The 19,116-nt window shown below is 41.5% G+C and overlaps 1 protein-coding gene and 1 long non-coding RNA gene across 5 annotated transcripts in view; one reads left to right on the top strand and one right to left on the bottom strand.

The window, feature by feature from the left end:
- The window catches only part of DPYS (dihydropyrimidinase), a 48,372-nt gene extending 34,977 nt beyond the window's left edge, over positions 1-13,395 (bottom strand). For 2 of the 4 annotated variants that reach the window (XM_045004944.1, XM_045004945.1), the window contains exon 1: positions 11,127-11,682. In XM_045004944.1, the coding sequence (XP_044860879.1) occupies positions 11,127-11,387 (261 nt within the window). In that variant the 5' untranslated portion in view covers positions 11,388-11,682. Of the gene's footprint in view, positions 1-11,126; positions 11,683-12,654; positions 12,771-13,177; positions 13,336-13,374 lie in introns of those variants that run through there. The other 2 variants (XM_045004947.1, XM_045004946.1) reach the window with 2 other exon arrangements.
- Positions 7,101-17,681, top strand: LOC123363680. Its single transcript, XR_006576857.1, has 3 exons — positions 7,101-8,466; positions 13,861-13,866; positions 17,670-17,681. It is a non-coding gene; the product is annotated as an uncharacterized LOC123363680 (long non-coding RNA).
- Positions 17,682-19,116: the final 1,435 nt, after the last annotated feature.

The following is a 19,116-nucleotide window of genomic DNA, read 5'->3' as shown; positions in this document are numbered from 1 at the left end:
AGAGGACTGTGAGGGACCTCAGAAAGACTTAATAAAAGGTAGGTGATGGGCTTCACAATGGCAAATTAAATTCAGTATTGAGGAATGTAGAATAATGCAGACTGGAAGACACACATTGCTGGGTTCTTCCTTAACTGTAACCACTCAGTAAAAGCCTTCAATGGAATTCAATGGAAACCTCTGTTCAAAACAGCAATTATAATGCTTTTTATATAAATCAGCAGTACAGTCCCACCTGGAATACTAGGTTCAGTTTTGGTCACCCTATCTAAAAAAGACAGCAGAAATAGAAGGGATTCAGAGAGCGGCAACAAAAATAATTAGGAAAGGCTCCTGTATATAAAATGATTGAAAAGACTGGGACCATTTATTTTAGATAGGGAAAGACTAAGACGGACATGAAGTGCAGGGGAAACAAATCAAGTGCGCTTATTTATCCTCTCGTACATAGTGCACAAATAAGGAAACATTCACTCAACAAATTTAGGATTGATACAGGAAACATTTTTAAACAGTCCACATTTAACCTCTGGAACTCATTGCCACAAGATATCAACTGCAAAAGCATGGCTGTATTCCAGAAAGGATTAGATGATATTTCAATAAAACATCTTTTTACATGAAAAAAACCCACCTTTTTTTTGGTGGGGACACAAAAACTCACACTTCAAATATAAATCAATCACTATCTGCATGGCGTTAGGAAGGAACTTGCCTTCTAAGGAGGATTATTCATTAATTGTCCACTGTGGGGTTTCTTGCACTTTTCTTTGAAGCATCTTGTAGTAGGTCACTGTGAGAAATAGGATACTGGACTAAATAAAGCACCAATCTGCTCCAGCCTGTCAATGCTCTTATTATTTAAGCTTGATCAGCCAGAAGCTCTCCTTCCCTGTATAGTATCCCTTTGCACAGCTGTTAAGCCCAGGTCAGATCAAAATTCACTGAGGTTCACATTAACATTGCAATACTCTTTTCCTATTTCCATCTCACTCAGCCTATTACTGCGTCTTCGCCTTTCCTAAACCTGTTTGCTGAAGCCACCAGAATTTACCATAGATCTATTTCTTCTTTCAACTTCACAGTCCCTTCTTTGTTTTCCAAAACAATTTAATATTCTACCTACCACTATCTGGATGCCAGAATTGGAGAAATTTTTGCCACAACAGCTTTTCTGTTTCCCTTTGTGTATTTTAAAGCAATGCTCTTAAGAGAGCAGTCAGGAGACTTTTGAACGTTCCATCGGTTTGGATTTTGCAAATCACTGTTGTCAATGTCAGTGCAACTTTTCACACACATTTGCATTCACTTTATTGTGAGATTTTATTTTGAAATAAAAACAGCTCCTCTCTCATAATACAAAATACAATCAAACCTTGTTGGTAAGCACTTTAAAAAAAATAGGTATTTCCACCTCCTTACCCTGTCTGCCAATCTTTTTTTCCTTGACATCTGCAACTACAGATATGCAGTGCTTTTATTTGTTAAACTGGAAGGACAAAATTCAATCCCCTAGCTAATCATTTACACTACATTTCACAATGATTCTGATATAAATGTGGCCCTGTGATCCTTCTTGCTAAAGTATGTGTTTAATGATGCCTTAGGGCAGCAGTTTTTTATATTTTCCATACTGGAATCCCATGTTACAACAGAAGCAACAAAAAAAAAGTCCATCTTGCCAAGTGTCCTGTCTCCAACAGTGTCCCATACCAGAGCTTTGGGTGAGTGTACAGAACAGGGCAATTATGGAATGATCCACCTATCTTCCACTCCCAGTTTATGACAGTCAGAGGTTTACGGTCACCCCAAGCATAGGGGTCCATCCCTGAGCATCTTGGTGTAGCCCTGGCAAATTAAGACACTGTATATTTCACACTGCTATACTGTTTATTGACGATCCCTCTTATATTTTATCCATTAAAACAGGTTCTTCCCCAAATTGGGCTACACAGAAGTTTCTCTGTCTCTTTCTCTATTGGACCTACATTACATATTTCTTAATTCCTATGTGTAAATATGATCTAACTGCCTGGTTACCTCTATCATACATGTGGGATCTTTCCATTTCATCTAAACATAAAGAAAGGGAAGATGATCAAGGACTATAGCTGTGCAAGTAACAGATTTTTCAGTTTCCTGACAGTTCCAAAAAATCTAAAATAAATTGGATTGACCAGGACCAAAGTCACAATTGTTTGAAATTTTCAGTTTCAAAAAAGTTGGAAAAAATTCATTTTGGGTAAACAAAAACATTTTGTTCGACCTGAAATGTTTTGTTTAATTTTTGAGCAAAGGAAATGAAGGGCTAGATTCCAAAAGAATCCCCTTATGACCTTTAGCAGTGGTTAGGGAACTCACCTGTGATGTGCGAGACATGAATTCAAATCCCTTCTCTGGAAGAGGGACTTAAACCCAAGTCTGCGCACTCCTAGGTGAATGCCCTAACCACCAGTCAATAGCATATTCTAGGGTGTGTTGCTCAGTCTCTCCTGTTGGAGTTATTGCACTTTGAATAAAATACTCTGGGGAAGAGAGAAAGAAAATGACTCTATAGCCTGGGTGGTTACTGCTGGGCTAAAAATGTTATGTAGGGTGGCACCACCAGTGTCAATCGAACCACTCTACCCCACAATTATTTAAAACGAACAATTGCAATTTAGCCTTATATAATGCTGAACAATTTCCTGCAATATTTAAATGTTGTTGTACAATCAAGCATTTATTCTTGCTGTATTTGATCCTGGAGTGAAGCAGTGGTTCAGGGTCAAGAAACTTGGTTCCATTTCCATCTCTGCTACATACTTACTGTGTGGGGATGATTGGCAAGTCACTCTGTCTCTGTGCCCCAGTTTTCCTGTCTGTAAAATGAGGATAGTAATACTTCTCTAGCTTGCTGGGAGGCTAGGAAAATTAATATTTAAGTGCTGTTGAGAGCCTCTTATAAAAAGCCATGCAAAATAAGATATGTAAAATGATATATTCTATTCAAAACCAATGTCAAAAGTATCACATGGTTGCAATGTGAGGCATTCAGGAAATGCCAAAATTGTTGCATGTGCATTCTCCACTCTGCCTGCTTGTGCATATGCTTTAAACATGGCCTGCAATTCCATGATCACATGGGTACTTCTGCAGGATCCTGCCTCGTTCTAGGTTTTGAAGCCTATCTACGCATATTATCTTATTCTTGCAATTCAATATCTTTTACACATTTCACTAAAAGAAAAGTCATGAATCCTTAAAAAACAGATGTAAAGGAATAGTATCTCTCACTATATCACAAAAGTACCACTGACAGCTAGTGAAAAAACGTGTATGTAAGTTGCATGGGGCAGGGACAATCTTTTTGTTGTGTGTTTTTACAGCACCTACCATATTAATTATTGTTATTATGTGGCTTTCAGAGCATTACTGTATATTTCACAGCTGTTAGATTAGCCTTATGAAATACAACATATTACAGTAGAGGATAATTTTATTAGAACAAATAGAAATGTGGCATGCAAATGACAAAGCAAGTTGGATGATGGCTGAGTTACTGCTGATGTCATAGTCTTATGTCCTGATCAGGTAACACTTACAATTAGGTATTGAGATTACTCAAAGAGGAGAGCATTTTGTCCAGTACTATGTGATTGTGCCCCTAGTACCTAACAAAGCTTTCCATATTGGTTTTGAAATCAAGCCAAGTTTAAAACCCCTAAAACATGGTGTGTGGGGATGGGTGTGCGGGTGTAGCAAACAGAAATGCACAATAGAAGATGTAGGTGAAGACAGGGCTGGCTCTAGGTTTTTTGCCGCCCCAAGAAAAAAAAATGTGGCTGCCCACCTCTCAGCCCTGGGCTCCCCCTCGCACTCTCCCTGCTGCCCCAGCCCTCGGCTTACCCCCCACACACACACCCCCTGCCGCCCCAGCACTGAGCTTCCCCCTTCTCCCCCCCACCAGTGCCCTCCCCCCACCCCTCTGCCGCCCCAGCCCTGGGCTCTCCGCTTCCCCCCCCAACCAGTGCCCCCCACACACACCTCCTGCTGCCCCAGCCCATGGCTCTCCCCCACCCACCTGCACCGTCCTTCTGCCACAGCCCTGGGTCACTGGTAACTTGCTCCCAGGGCGGGTTATTCAGCAGGAATTTTGGATGTGCACAGAACACAGACAGGATTGGGTCCCATATGGTTACAGAGCTGCAGTAAAGTGGAACAATGTTCAGCTTGTGTGATTGGAGGATATCTGGATGTATATTATAAGACTGTCTACATAAATGAGGAAAAGTTGAGGTGCCTTTATTATTCTTTTGTTCCACTCTTTCTTTCTATGGGGAATTTGCCAATGCAATATCACTGTCTTCCTTTTAAACAAACAAATAAAATAAAGGCAATGGCTGTTGAAAATAGCAATTCCAGTCCTAATAACCACTGAGAAGCATTTCTTGCTCAATTTTATCCTACTTTTTCTACAGCAAGTTACAGTGGATCAGTATATTTGATTTGGGAGAAATGAAGTAACAGCTGCCCAAACTGAGCTTGAGCACTCCTGAATTTTGAGGTGTTCAAATCTGGAAGGCAGGTGCTGAGTGTGTTTGTGTGGGGGTGGGGGGCTGTGGGCTACGCGGGGGAGCACAGCAGCATGTATGCAGCAGCGTGTCTGGCGCTGCGCAGAGCCAGACAAGCTGGTCTGAGTGGCACGGTAAGGGGGCTGGGGGGTTGGAGAAAGGGTAGAAGGTTCCGGGGGGCAGTCAAGGGGACAGGGAGTGGGGGGTTGGATGGGTCAGGGGTTCAGGGGGGCAGTCAGGGGACAGGCAGCGGTTGGATAGGCATGGGAGTCCCAGGGGTTTGTCAGAGACAGGTGGGGTGTGGGGTCCTAGGGGGGGGTCTCAGGAGGGGGCAGTTGGGGACAAGGAGAAGAGAGGCTTAGATAGGGGCTGGGGTCCCAAGGGGCAGTTAGGGGCAGGGGTCCCAGGAGGGAGCAATCAGGGGACAAGGAGCAGCGGCGCTTAGCTAGGGGGTGGGGTCCCAGGAGGGGGTGATCAGGGGACAGGGAGCAGGTGGGGTTGGATGGGTTGAGGTTTCTGTGGGGGGCAGTCGGAGGGAGTGGATGGTGGCAGGGTGAGGTTACCATCCCTCCCCATGGAGTGTCCTGTTTTCTGAATGTTAAAATATGGTATCCCTACCATTCATAGCACTCACAGCACGCTGCCGCATGAAGTCCCCCCTCCTTCCTTTCCAGTTGGTAGTGGCCAAGGGAATGCTGGGAAATGTAGTTCTTTCCCTGCTCCAGGGCTGGCTCTATAGGCAGGGCGCTAACCAAGGAACTACAGCTCCCAGAGCCCCCTGTTGGTTCTCAGCTTCCCTGCCGCCCCTGCAAATGGGCTGCCCCAAGCAGGTGCTTGCTTTGCTGGTGCCTAGAGCCGCCCCTGGGTGAAGAAGCCTATCTGTGCCACACTAATAACACAAAACAGCCTTAAAGCCTACATTGGTGGCCACTGGAAGGTCATCTCAGTGAAAGTGAATCTTCCAATGGCGCAGGACCTCCTACACTGGAATATCTTCCCGTGGTCAGTAGAGGGGGCATGGCAGAACAAGAGGTACGGCCACAGCGTCCCACACCCTAGCTGCTATCAGCACTCTTGAGCTCCTAAGAGCTGGCATAAGTTACAGCAGACTTTGATCTGTTCTAATTTAGGTTAGGGAACTGTCATGGTACACAGCTGTGCCTGGACTGTGGAGAGAGCAAAGCTGTCTCAAAGCCACTTTTGCACTCTCCCTCCCAAGTTGTGTTGTGCTTACCTTAATCACAGCCAAGGATCTGACCCAGAGAAGATAGGACAACATACTATATACAATTTTAACAAACAAAAATCATGTTAAAATCTTAGAGAGACAAGGTGTGTGAGGTAATATCCTGGGACCTACATGGCTAGAACTATACTGCATTCAATGTACGTTAAAACCTTGATATTCATCAGAACTTCAACCAAGCCTGTACAGGTTAAAAGATGCACAATTCAGTGATTCCAAGGACATCACAAAACACTTGCACTCTGTTCTTAATTTAGAACCTCTTGATATATATGTGTTTATAGCCTCACAATCAGAGTTAACTGTGTAGCACCTTTTATATGTCTATGTCCAGAGAAGTTGCTAGACTTTATGCATCTGGAGAGTTTTCATGTTTCTTAGCAACACAGGTTTGTTCTACTGGAATAATGTCTTGTGCCTATTGTAGTACATTTAAATAGACATTTAGAGCCAAATTTTATTTTTCATTTTTATGTGAAATATTTATATTTACAAAATAAATAATTTGTTTGGATTATTCCAGAGACAGCATCTTTTACTATTGATTCTAATCTGAATAAATACCATTGCATGAATCAATTATAGACATGAAGTAGCTACATACAGGGCCCATTCTTTCAACACTTGAATAAGAGGAAAGTTCAGGCCCAAAGTAAACTTCCTAGAAAAGTTAGGTAACATGCATTAACCTTTCCAAGTTACCTAGCACAAACAGTGCAATACCACTCCCACTGCCAAAGTTTCCATAATGATCAATTATAACAGGTTCATAACAGAGCTTCCCAATTTAACTCACTCAGGAAATCATGATTTCTCTGATTTAAGATTTAGGTTTAAGATTAAAATTTAGGAATTCAAGGCTGCTCTGTCAGTTGATAAACTGGAGAAACTATAGAGTGATATGCGCTAAATGGCTAGCACTGAACCTACACTGAATTAGATGAGTATAAAGTCTAATCCAGAAAGGTAAATCCGATGTTCCTAATGCAACAAAGGCAGAAGTAAACAGGATCACCATTATAAAGATTTCTGTGTCCACATTAAAAGGAGGATCTCTTAAGAACATGAGGGCTCTTCTTGACTACTCTCTGGTCACAGATAATCATGTCAGAAAGACAGACAAAGGTTCAACCCTTTTCTGGGTAGTCAACCAAGCAGTTCTGTCTCCTGCACTAATACAGATCCATGGGTTCCTCCATCCCATTTCTAAAAGTAGCCTATTCCAGATGCTTAAAAGGAAGTAAAACCAAATGAAATCTATTATGCAGCTGGCAAACTGCGCATATTCTGCCATAGGGGGAAGTTTTTCTTGATCCAGCTGGTGATCAGCTTATGCTAAGACACAAGGATTGACGGTTCTTTTTATCCAATCTACTGTGTATGGGCATAAGCAACTAACACAAGAATTTTAATGTGCTTCCCAGCTGCTTCCAGGTCCTCTCAGAGCTCCTGATCTCTCTCTTTCTCTCAGCTGTCTGCTTGTCTGGCCTTTATAGCCTCAAATGTGATTCAGCCCTCTTGGCTGCCTGAGCCTGTGCACTTCATCTGTTCACCTGCTGTCAGTATTTCATCACTATGTGACTATATGTCTTGGATGTGTGACTAAACATGCCATTTGTATCACCAGTGGAGCACTTGTGTGGTGTATTCTTGTTATCATCACTACCCAATATCAAAAAATTGCATGTTAAACGGATTAAGAACTAACTGACAGATCTCAAAAAGTAATGGTTTATGGGGAATCATCATCGAATGGGGGTATTGCTAATGGGTTCTTCAGGGACTGACTTTAGGCACAATGCTAGTCAATATTTTTGGCAATGATCTAGAGGTAAATATAAAATCAGGGCTGATAAAGTTTGGGAGAGTTGTGAATAATGATGATGACAGGACAGTTATATAGAACAATCTGGCTCTCTTGGTAAGCTGGGCTCATTCAGAAAAAAGTCATGGAACAAAGAATGCAGGCCATGACTGCAGAGTAGGGGACTATCTCCTGGAAAACACTTACTCTGGAAAGGATTTAGGGGACATATTGGACAAAAAATGGAACCAGGAGCTCTTACTGCGATGTTCTGGCAAAAAGGGGCTAATGCAATGCTAGGATGTATAAAGAGGGGAATAGTGAGTAGGAGGAAAGAGGTGATTTTACCTCTGCATAGGGCAGAGACTGATACTAGAATGCTGCATAGAGTTCTGGTGTCCACATTTTAAAAAGGATGTTGAAAAACTGGAGGGTGTGCAGTGAAAATGACTCTGAGGCTGGAGAGAATGTCTGACAGCAAGAGACTTAAGGGGCTCAATCTATTTAATTTATCAAAAGGATCAAGATATGATTTGATTACAGTGCATAAACACAGGCAGGGGCGGCTCTAGCCATTTTGCCACCCCAAGCACGGCAGCACGCTGCGGGGGGCGCTCTGGCCAGTCACCGGTCCTGCAGCTCCAGTGGACCTCCCGCAGACGTGCCTGCGGATGCTCCACCAAAGCCGCGGGACCCTCCACAGGCATGTCTGCTGGAGGTTCACTGGAGCCACCTCTGAAGGTTGCTCCAGTCCTTATTCAGGCAAAAAAACTTCCCTTTACTTCAGTGGGAGCCTTGTCAGGGTAAGATCTGAAGGATAAAACTCCATTGTCTGTTTTCCTCCACATTGTGGCAGTCAAGTTGTGGCAGAGCGCCCCCCGCAGCATGCCGCCCCAAGCACGCGCTTGGCGTGCTGGGGCCTGGAGCCGCCCCTGAACACAGGGAAAAAATACCAGGTACTAAAGGGCTCTTTAATCTAATGGAAAAACACATAAGAAGATTCACTGACTTGGAAGTTAAACCTGGACAAATTCATATGAGAAATAAGGCACAAAATTTATTTATTTTAACGGTGAGGGTGATTAACAATTGGAACAAACTTGCAAGGCAAGTGGTGGATTGTCCATCCATTGAAGTCTTAAAATAAAGATTTTTTGGAAGGGAGTCAAATGCAGGTTTATTGGGGTCAATAAAGGGATAATGGGATGAAGTTATATGCTATTCAGGAGCTCAGACTAGATGATTTCATGGTCCCTTCTGGACTTAAAACCTAGAAATTTATGGCATGCTTCATTAGCAAGTGAACAGCTGCATAACATAACCATTGAACTTCAAGGGCAGCCTCAGTATAGCCCTCTACTCTGGAGGGAAAGAAGAGCATAAATCCCCATAACCTGATCCTCATAACCCCGCATAAATCCCCACAACCTGATCCTCATTTGACAGGAAAAGGCATAATCACTTAGCCATCCATAGATTGGTAAAGGTGTTTTTGGTTCTAGTTGTTATCCATAAGTTGAGCTGAATCTACCAGGTACCAAAGTTTGGGTGACTCATTGATGAATAAAAGACAGATGCCCTCAACTGGAACAAGGTCATAGTCTTTGCTACCTCTTCAAAGTGTTTCCTTCTGCCAGCCAGAATGATCTAGGTTTCCCACAGATGAAGCCTGAACCACAACCCTGAGCTTTTCATTCACACCTAAAAATTCACCCATTCAAAGTATATTGTGGTGAACAAGTTTATAGACAGGAACATTTGTGGTAACAGCAAGCCATAAGTTTTGGAGAATATTCACAGATAGCGAATGTTGTATATATTAACATGAATATTTAGAGCATAAACCTGATTCAAAGAGTTTTGCTTTTCCAATCAGGAAACAGAAACATGCCATGAGATTCATGCGTCCCAGGGAAACTAACAACTTGAATTTTCAATTTCTAATATCCAGTACACACAAAAAGCTGCTCATTGAACAATTTACAAACCAAGAGTTATTTTTGGCAATTATTTGTATAATGACGGTTTTGAGAAAAATGTAATCAGCTCCTAGACAGCTTACAGATATAAAGTATTAAATTCATATAATAGATTCACTGCTAATTATTCTCTCAGATCTACCAGCTACCCATCACAGAGCTTGGATTTTGCAAAACTCCTATGATTAAGTTTAAAATGCTCTTTCAGTTGTCAACTTTAATAAATATTCATGAATATAGAGATCAAATATTTTAGTGTCTTTTAAAACTATGTTTTAAATCTACCTTAAAACAGGAAACATGACATGTTTGACATACAAGTTACTTTACTATGCTAGAAAATCGCTTTGCAGTAAATTTAAAATCCATCTATTTTAACAATTGACAATGGCCTAGGTGCATGTTAAGAAAAAGCACTCTAATAATGATGAAAAATGCAATGTAAGAATCCCTATACAATATGTTGTACTCTCAATATTAACTCCAGTGTATATTGGTAACTTAAGAGTAACACTCATTACAAGACTGTTGTAATTATCCCAAAAAACAAACGTTACAAACTCTGAAATTCAGAGTTAAGGTTAAACATAAAAGAAATCCAAATAAGTTAAAGTATGGAAATGCATAGTTGAGACACCCAACGAACTTTAACTCTGCTCTGTGGTGAAAACACAGGGTCGGTAGGAAATGAAAATCTGATCTATGTTTAAAAATCAGGTAAATCTAATCTGTGTTCATGGATACTAAAATGCCTTAAATCATAATGGTATGGTTATTGCATGACATCACTACATAGCAGAACTAAAGTTTAATTTAACTTATTTCAATTACTGGATATATTTTACAATGTAACATACATGAAATATGAATTTAACCTAGACTTAATTTAACTCAGTCCTCCTTATGAGGGTACACTATTGTGTTCTCTTTTCTACAAATAGCAATTCTGCCTTTCGAGGACTGGATAGTTCAGGGGATTGGTAATGGGATACAGACTCAGTTCTGGGACATCAGTTTGACTCCAGTGGAGGCTGCTGATGGGCCAAATTTATTGGCAGGGCAGAGTGAGGAATGGTGAGCAGCTGCAGTGCTGTAGCTGCTCTGGGGACAGAGAACTTCAGTCTCCAGGGCACGATATCAGCAAGTTACATAAGGAATTAAATTGATTCACTAATTTCAATAAATTCTAACATGTACAAATACTTCACTACACTAGAGCTGCTCATGTAATTCACCTGGCTTGCAAAGGTGAAGCAAACAGAACCCAAGCACAAAACTAAGGAAAATGAGGACATCACTATAGCTATAAACTGGAGGACAGCTATAAACTGGTAGCTATAAACTGGATCCAGACTGGACCTTCCTCGGTAGAGAGAGACAGAGGTAGTAAAACATGGAAGAGAAAACCCTCCTCCTTCCTGTGCTAACCCTCTAAAAAGGGAGACAAGGTGTTCAGGAGATGACTTCTCTCCTAGAGCAAGAGAGTTGAATAGGTGGTAATGAATTTTCCTCCTGGTAAAGACAAGACAGACAGATTGATTTACCTTTGTTCCCTGGTAGAAGTCATCTTTGGACTGGGTGCCCATGAAGGGGAACTGCATATGTGTGTGGGTATCAATCCCCCCAGGCAGCACCAGTCTGTTGCAAGCATCTATAACTTGGAGCCCAGCAGGTGCCTCAAGCTGCAGGTGTGGTCCCACTGCCCGCACTATTCCATCCTCCACATACACATCAGCCAGCTGCGAGCAGTCATCATTCACCACTGTCCCCCCTTTGATCAAAATCCTCTGAAGTAGGGGAGCCATGGCTTTTGCTGCAGGCTCCTTGCAAATGTGCCCAGCAGTGGAGCCTGAGTTCTGAAGACAGCAGGAGAAGCTGTGGCACTATTAGGCATCAGGCTCAGGCTTCTCTTCTGCAGGAATACAGCCCTAGCAGGAATACAGACTGGGAGAACAAGAACACTCTGCATGCATTCCTTTGGAATGAAGCAGACAGATTCCTGGTGGTTCCTCTAAAACTGATCCCAGCAGTTCCTCCTGAAAGGTGCTTTGCTGCCCACTCTCCCTCACCAGTCCACTTCTCTCAGCATGTCAAGTTATTTACATGTGGCTCCCAAACATAAGTGACATACTGGTATTTATATCTCTATCAGAGGACTCTCCTCCTGCACTACTAACTCCTCCCACTGCCCCCAGTTTAGCATCTAACATCTGCTGATCACTGCTCTGACCCTGTCAGAGAAGGCAGGGGGTTCACCAATTTCTTTTAAAATATTTAAATAGTAACTGTGGGGCCACATTTTCAGAATAGCTCAGCTCCTGTTTAGGCAACTAATGGGCCACATTTTCAAGAGTGCTGAGCCTTGAAGCTTCATCTATGATGCTTATAGCCAGATTTTCAGAAGTGAGCAGTGGACAACATGGTGAACTATTTTGCAAACCTGGCCACTTATTTTGCTGTCTAAACGGGAGCTGAGCTCTTTAAAAAGCTAGTGTTTAGTGCTGGGGTGATGGCTCTGGAGTCTGTCTTTACTCAGATCAGGGACAGCACAAGCAGCAGCAGTGCAGGCTTCACTTCCACCCACATGGTAGGCTTCAGCTAGATTAAGGCAAACCTGGGCCCCAGGCAAAGTAACAATTAGGGTCACCTCACCACTGCACAGGGCTCCCTTCCAAACCTAACTTGCTCTGGCTGCTCCTCTTTAAGAAGGGACCTCCTCATTCCCTATAGGGTCGTGAGGGACTGGCATTCCCACAGAGCCCATTTCTTGGTGAGTGTGGGGGAAGGCCTTCAACCTCACAAATCCCTATGCTCTGGGAAAACTCTTTCACCCCCATGCAAGGACTACTGCTTACATGGTGGAGTAGCTATCTAAAGTTTTTCTGTTTGACTGTGGAAAGCCCTCACAGAACTGTCTGGATGGTGGAGGGCCCCTCTCCTCATATTGCCTGAAGGAGGCCTGCTTCCCCACCTCCCCACCCCAAACCCATCCTTCTTGTCCCACAAAAAGATCAGGTGGTGGCAAAGTGGTACCAAGCTGCCTCCTTGCCATTCTTCCCCCAAGGTACTTGCCATGTGTGGGAGACTTTTACTGGGAGCAGGGCAGTCAGGATTCCTCCTCTTCTCCCCTTTTGGAATGGCAGCTTCCAGTGGAGGGACTTCACTTAAACGGAAGGAGTTCCATTCTCCTGGATTCAAAATGTGAAAGGCTTGTTAGGAAGGCATAAAACTAGGGAGGAAAGGGAAAGTTACAGCTTCATGCTGGAGGTGGAGGATAGTTAACACCTCACAGAATCAGGTCCTAAAGGAAGAAGGGGAATGATTTACAAATAACGCAGACATTTTTCAATATCTGTCCAACAAGAAAAATAAAGGGAGTTCGGCCAGTGAGGAAGCAAAGACAACCTTGTAAAATAGCTGTTTATAAAGCACACATTAGAACACTTGGATCATTTTAACACAACACAAATACCCTCTCCTGCTAATATGTTTCCTAGGGTGTCAAGGTAACTAGCTAAGAACTTAAACCACTGAGAATTATTTTTCAGTTATCAATGAGAAGTGCAGAGGTGACTTGACAAATAGAATAATGCACCTTGAACCAACAACCCACATTTATATCTAACTCCCCACAATAATAAGGAACTAGCTACAAGCTGAGTCCTGACAAAGAGTGGGAGTACTGCAGATGGGGTGAGTCCTTCATGCCAGTTCCACCGGGCCCAGACAATCTGTCTGCCAGTTAGAAAGGGATTTGATCTCCCTCAAACATAGAGGACTGTAGCATGGTACCTGCAGGATAAGGCACTGGCTTTCAATGATGCACACTTCTAAGTGCCTAAGTCACTTAGGTGCTTTTGAAAGTTTTACCCTTGGAGCTAAATATATTGCTGGCATATATCGAAGCTCTGTCCATTTATTTAGTTCACATAGACAAACAAGAAAATCTTGTACCAGCAACATTTACGTAAACTTGGTAAATGTTTGATATGGTCAGAGTGCAAAAGCACCTTGTTGGATTGGCCTGAATTACCCCCACAGGATAGAAATACCTCCCACTGGAGCCCCTGGGAAGAGAAATCATCATCATCTCCTGTTCCTGATGTCTTTCTCCTAGGGTGGGATTTTTATTAAGCATCTTTGCCTTCCAGTGGGATCTTGTTCTCCTACGTCCTTTGAAAATCCTACCCCAAAAGATTTTTCCAAACTTCCCTTCACTCAATTTAAAAATTGTCTTTATTATATAATCAGTACCTGACCCTTTACTGCATAAAAGAGTTTTTTGTTGAGCAATGTTTGCTCATACACTCTTACATAATTCAGTGATTTGAGAGACGGTGTCAAAATAATTTGTGCCCTAGCATTTTTACTTCTCTGGAGCCACAGAAATATTGACAAGGTAGACACAATGGAAGGAAAGATTTAAAAGCCTAACTTGAAACATACTAATGGTTTCGTGGTCAGGAACAAAGTAAGTATTCTCAGGAAACTAACTAGATTCTCTTGCCTGACAAATACAGAGAAATGTTAATAGGCAGAGAGATTATGCATTTTAGAGACCATCTTAATTGCATGATCTCAAAAGCAAAGGCAAACCCAACCTAGATCTATTTCTTACCAACATGGAGTCAGTTGCTGTACAACATTCAAGGTAGTCTGAGGAATGAGTTTATATTCATGCAACATTCTACATAGTCTAAGGAATGGGTTACCTAGGGAGGTGGTGGAATCTTAGAGGTTTTTAAGGCCCAGCTTGACAAAGCCCGGGCTGGGATGATTTAGTTGGGGTTGGTCCTGCTTTGAGCAGAGGGTTGGACTAGATGACCTCCTGAGATCTCTTCCAACCCTAATCTTCTATGAGATGTGAGTGTGAGACTGCAAGAATGTAGTTTTGTAGGATTTAATAAATCTAGTGAACATAGAACAGCCTCAAAGCCACCTTAAATTAAGGTGCAACATATTTCAATTCCTCTGAAAGAGATATATGCTCTCAGAATCCACTGATTTGCTCCATCACAGCTTATCTTTCAGATCTTGCTCTTATTTAAAATTTGGTGGCAGATTATACTCTCCAGGCAAGAGGGTTTCTGAGCCAACACCCAGGAATTAGTCAGTGGCTAACCATACTTCATCGATATAAGGGCTAGGGAGGTGCACTATAGGGATCCCATGGTGCCAACTGGCAGAGGATTTTACAGGGATCTGCTGGGTTGGATATCTGCATAATATTTCACTGAAGGGTGGCATGCAATGTCTTTCCAGGAGCCGATAGCCCACTGTTCATCCTAATCATTGCAGTGGATAATAATTAAGTTTTGTGTCTATACTAAAAGATATATGTTCTTAACGGCTTGCCGTCAAAGCAAGTCACCAGAAAGTGACATGCCTCAGCAATGTTCCTTTTAGGCAGGAGGTAACAGATCGTTATCTCTGGTCATTTGTGTACTGTACAAATATTTGCATATGAGTTACAGGTGAAATAAAAGATTTTGAAATCTACAGGCAGAAAAACAGCAGGGGGTTGTTGTTTATTCAGAAAGGCAAAAAAGGCAAGGAAACTCAGGATCCTTCACCTAGGCACAGACAAAGCCTTCTCAGGCTAAGGGCAGGGAGTAAGGAGGTGCTCACAAGCTTGAGTACCCCTGAGAAGCATCATATTAAGTCTTCACCACACATTTCAACCTGATAATGGCCAGCCTCCCCACTACCCCATTAATCACCTTTGTCTACTTCCATTATTATGCCTATTTCCATAATGCCCCCTATTCATGGAAAACCCTCCCACACTCCCAGTGCATCATGCTCCTCTCATTCTCATCATCCAACTCAAGTAGATCCTGGAATTTGGGGAGGAGCGGGCAGCTGCACTTTCTTGCACATGCAAGGAGGTAGGCAAAAGGATTCCGTCTGACCTGAGGTCTGAAGAGCTGGGATTTAGAGAAAACATATAGAAAGGAGTGAAGGTGAGAAGAGATGTGATACACGCTATAAATCTATTTTAATTGTTAAAAACTAGGGCTGTCGATTAATTGCAGTTAATTCATGCGATTAACAAAAAAAATCGCAATTAATTGTAGTTTTAATAGCACTGTTAAACAATATCAATTGAAATTTATTAAATATTTTTGGATTTTTTCTACATTTTCAAATATTTGATTTCAATTTACAGACAAAAATACAAAATGTACAGTGCTCACTTTAGAGCCTACAAGTCCACTCAGTCCTACTTCTTGTCCAGCCAAACAGGTGACATTGTAAACAAGAAGCAGGCAGCATTATCTCCTGCAAATGTAAACAAACTTGTTTGTCTGAGTGATTGGCTGAACAAGAGGTAGGACTGAGTGGACTTGTAGGCTCTAAAGTTTTACATTGTTTTGTTTTGAGTGCAGTTACAAATATAGAATTATGTACAAAAAAGTAAGTTCAACTTCCATGATAAAGAGATTGTACCATAGTACTTGAATTAGATAAAAAATTGTATTTTTCAATTCGTTTATATTTTTATTACAAATATTTGCACTGTAAAAAAGAAAGTGAGCACTGTACATTTTGTATTGTGTTGTAATTGAAATCAATATATTTGAAACTGTAGAAAACATCCAAAAATATTTAAATAAATAGAATTCTATTAACAGAGTAATTAATCATGCCATTAATTGTGGTTCATTTTTTTAATCATGCGATTAATTGCGATTAATTTTTCTAATTGCTTGACAGACCTCTTAAAAACCATCGTTATAGTAAGTCAGGTACTGATTTCTGTTCTTGCAAATTTAGTCTTTTCCTCCCTTAGTCATAACTATGCTAGTCATTAGGAACTGCATTGGAATAAAATGAGGGCAGAATCTGACCCAGGAAATCTACAGTCAAAATCTATCCCAGTAAATAAATAAATAAATAAAAAGCTAAGAGTAGCAGAACTAACATGGCTAATAAGGGAAGCAAGAAGCAGAGTCAGAAAGATATAGAATCAAATTGGGACACTGGAAATATAAAAACAAAACAAGCATAAAAAAGGGAAAAAACTAATTTCACAAATCGAAGGAACTGGTCTCATCAGTAATAGATACAATAAAAGCTCATTCACTCTGAGCACCTGCTGTGGGCTATTTGTGTGTCTTCTAGATTTGCTGTGAATTTGGTCCTCAGACAAAGTATTTGTGCATAGTATTTCTCCAGGTGCACAGAAAGATCACCTTGGTTACATATGTACATAGGCAGTGTGATAGAGCATTGCGGAGAAAAATAACTTTTGACTATATTACATATCTATGACAGCCATTTCTTACCTGTATCATTCTCTTTAGCTTTCACCTTTCAGTCTTAAATACATTTTCTCGTTATTTCAGTGCATGTGCACTATAAAAATATTAGTGCTCATGAAAAGGTGCCACACTATTTTATTTGAATCAGCAGCCAAAGGTGAAATCTCTGTTCTAATACTAATACTAATTCTAATTCTAATTCTAATTCTAATTCTAATACTAATACTCTGTTCTAATACTATTCCTTTTAAAAATTATATCTTCTTTCTTCCTTTTGATCTCTGAAACTACTCAGGAAAACAAAAGTCTCTCACTTGTTTGGTGAGAGGATAAAATTTAACTTTTTTTTAAAATTGGATTTTTAACTAAAGTTTGCTGAGCAGCCAGTAGCAGCCATATCATGGGTGCTTCCTTGGAGAATAAGCCACAATTGGTGAGGGCGGGGGGAATCACAGAGATTATCTGCACTGGAATTTTTTTCTTGTTGCTTACAGGCTCAGTCCTGCTCCTGTTTAAGTCAATGGGAATTTGGCCATATATTTCCATGGGATTGGACTTTATTATGGAACAACTTGTATGATCTACTAAGACAACTCCTATATTTCTAAATTTAAAACTGATAACAGAAGATACATTTTTACACAATGATCTTTTGGAACCTAGTACCACAGGATGTTCTTCTGGCAAAGACCTTATTAGGATTTTTTTTTAAAAAGATTGGATGAACAAGAATATCTAGTTATACGAAGTAGGATAAAAACTTAAGGGATGTCAACTCATTAACTAATGTTATTGTCTTTTTATAACTGCCCATTATAGAAGTTTTTACCCCTTCTCAAACATCTGGCAGTGGCTGTTGGTGGAGGCAAGATACTGGTGTCTGTCTATATTATATAAACAGTATACATATATAAACACACACACACACACACACACACACGATATAGTAAACATTTAAAACCTGACCTCTACAACCCCTTTCCAACCTGAAAAGGCACTCCATTGGTTTACTATAACAACATGGAAGAAAAGATAAGCAAACTTGCCAAATCCTTTCCATTATATCACATTTTCTGACCCTTAATCTCTAGGGTTGCTATCCCCACCTCACCTGCCTCTTGGGGAAAGGCAGATAACCAGAGCTGCTGCATGTACTGAAGGACAACCTGGTTCCTCAGTACAGTGAGTAAACTCTGCTTCTCCTTTCATTGGATTGAGTGCTTTGGTTTGTAGCGAGCTGGTTGAGGAGCAACTGATCCTACACCCTATTCCTAGTGCTTGGAGTGTAGGGGATTGAGCGTACTAGTGCTGCAACAAGCAAGGAAGAAAGGTACCAAGAGCCTGATAGGATCCACTGCATGAAAAACAAACAATGAGAAGATATTATGCTCTTTTGGTCATCCACTATTTAGTGGCAAGGAATTCCTCCCACCAAGAACAAGAAAACAGTTTAACTCAAGAGTCAAAATTCTGGGCTCCCAGCTGTTATGGAAAAGCAAGACTTGCCAGATCTGCAGGCTGTTTCTTGAAGGGCAGTCAGAGAAAGTGGACACATTTTTAGAGTATTCCTGGAAATGGGATGTGTGCGCGTGCAGGGGGTTCATGCACTAAATTATCACCATGAAAATACAGTGACTAAACTCAGTCTTGATTGAAAATAGAGTATATGGGACTAAACCGTCAATTAGACAAAGGTCATCTAGCATCACTCTTTATAGGAGGGCTTGATCTCAAAACCGTGACCTTTTCCCTAGATCCATCCATTGACAGAAGGAATATAAGAACGGCCATACTGGGTCAGACCAAAGGTCTATCTAGCCAGTATCCTGTCTTCTGGCATTGGCCACTGCCAGGTGCCCCCAAGGGAATGAACAGAACAGGTAATCATCAAGTGATCCAGCCCCTGTTGCCCCTACCCAACTTCTGGCAAAACCGAGGCTAGGGACACCATTCCTTCTCTAGTCTCCTTCTCTGGCCTGCCACAGGACCATGTTGGAGAAGATGCTATTAGAAGGTAAGTATTCCATTTGCAGAGAGTTGCACATTTGGCTCTTCCTCCCCATTATTGTTTATACCACGGTAGTATTAGAATCCAATCCATTTCCTTGGATGGAACTAGATACGTTCATGGGGGATAGGTCCATCAATGGCTATTAGCCATGATGGGCAGGGATGGTGTCGCTAGCCAACAACTCAGGCTCAACCTGGCTAAAAACAGAGCTCTTACTTGTCCCCACAAGACTTTCCCATGACCTCCTTTCTTGATCAC

Source organism: Mauremys mutica, chromosome 2 (genome assembly GCF_020497125.1).
Source record: "Mauremys mutica isolate MM-2020 ecotype Southern chromosome 2, ASM2049712v1, whole genome shotgun sequence".
Taxonomy (NCBI): Eukaryota; Metazoa; Chordata; order Testudines; family Geoemydidae; genus Mauremys; species Mauremys mutica.
This window is presented reverse-complemented; position numbering and strand designations above follow the sequence as displayed.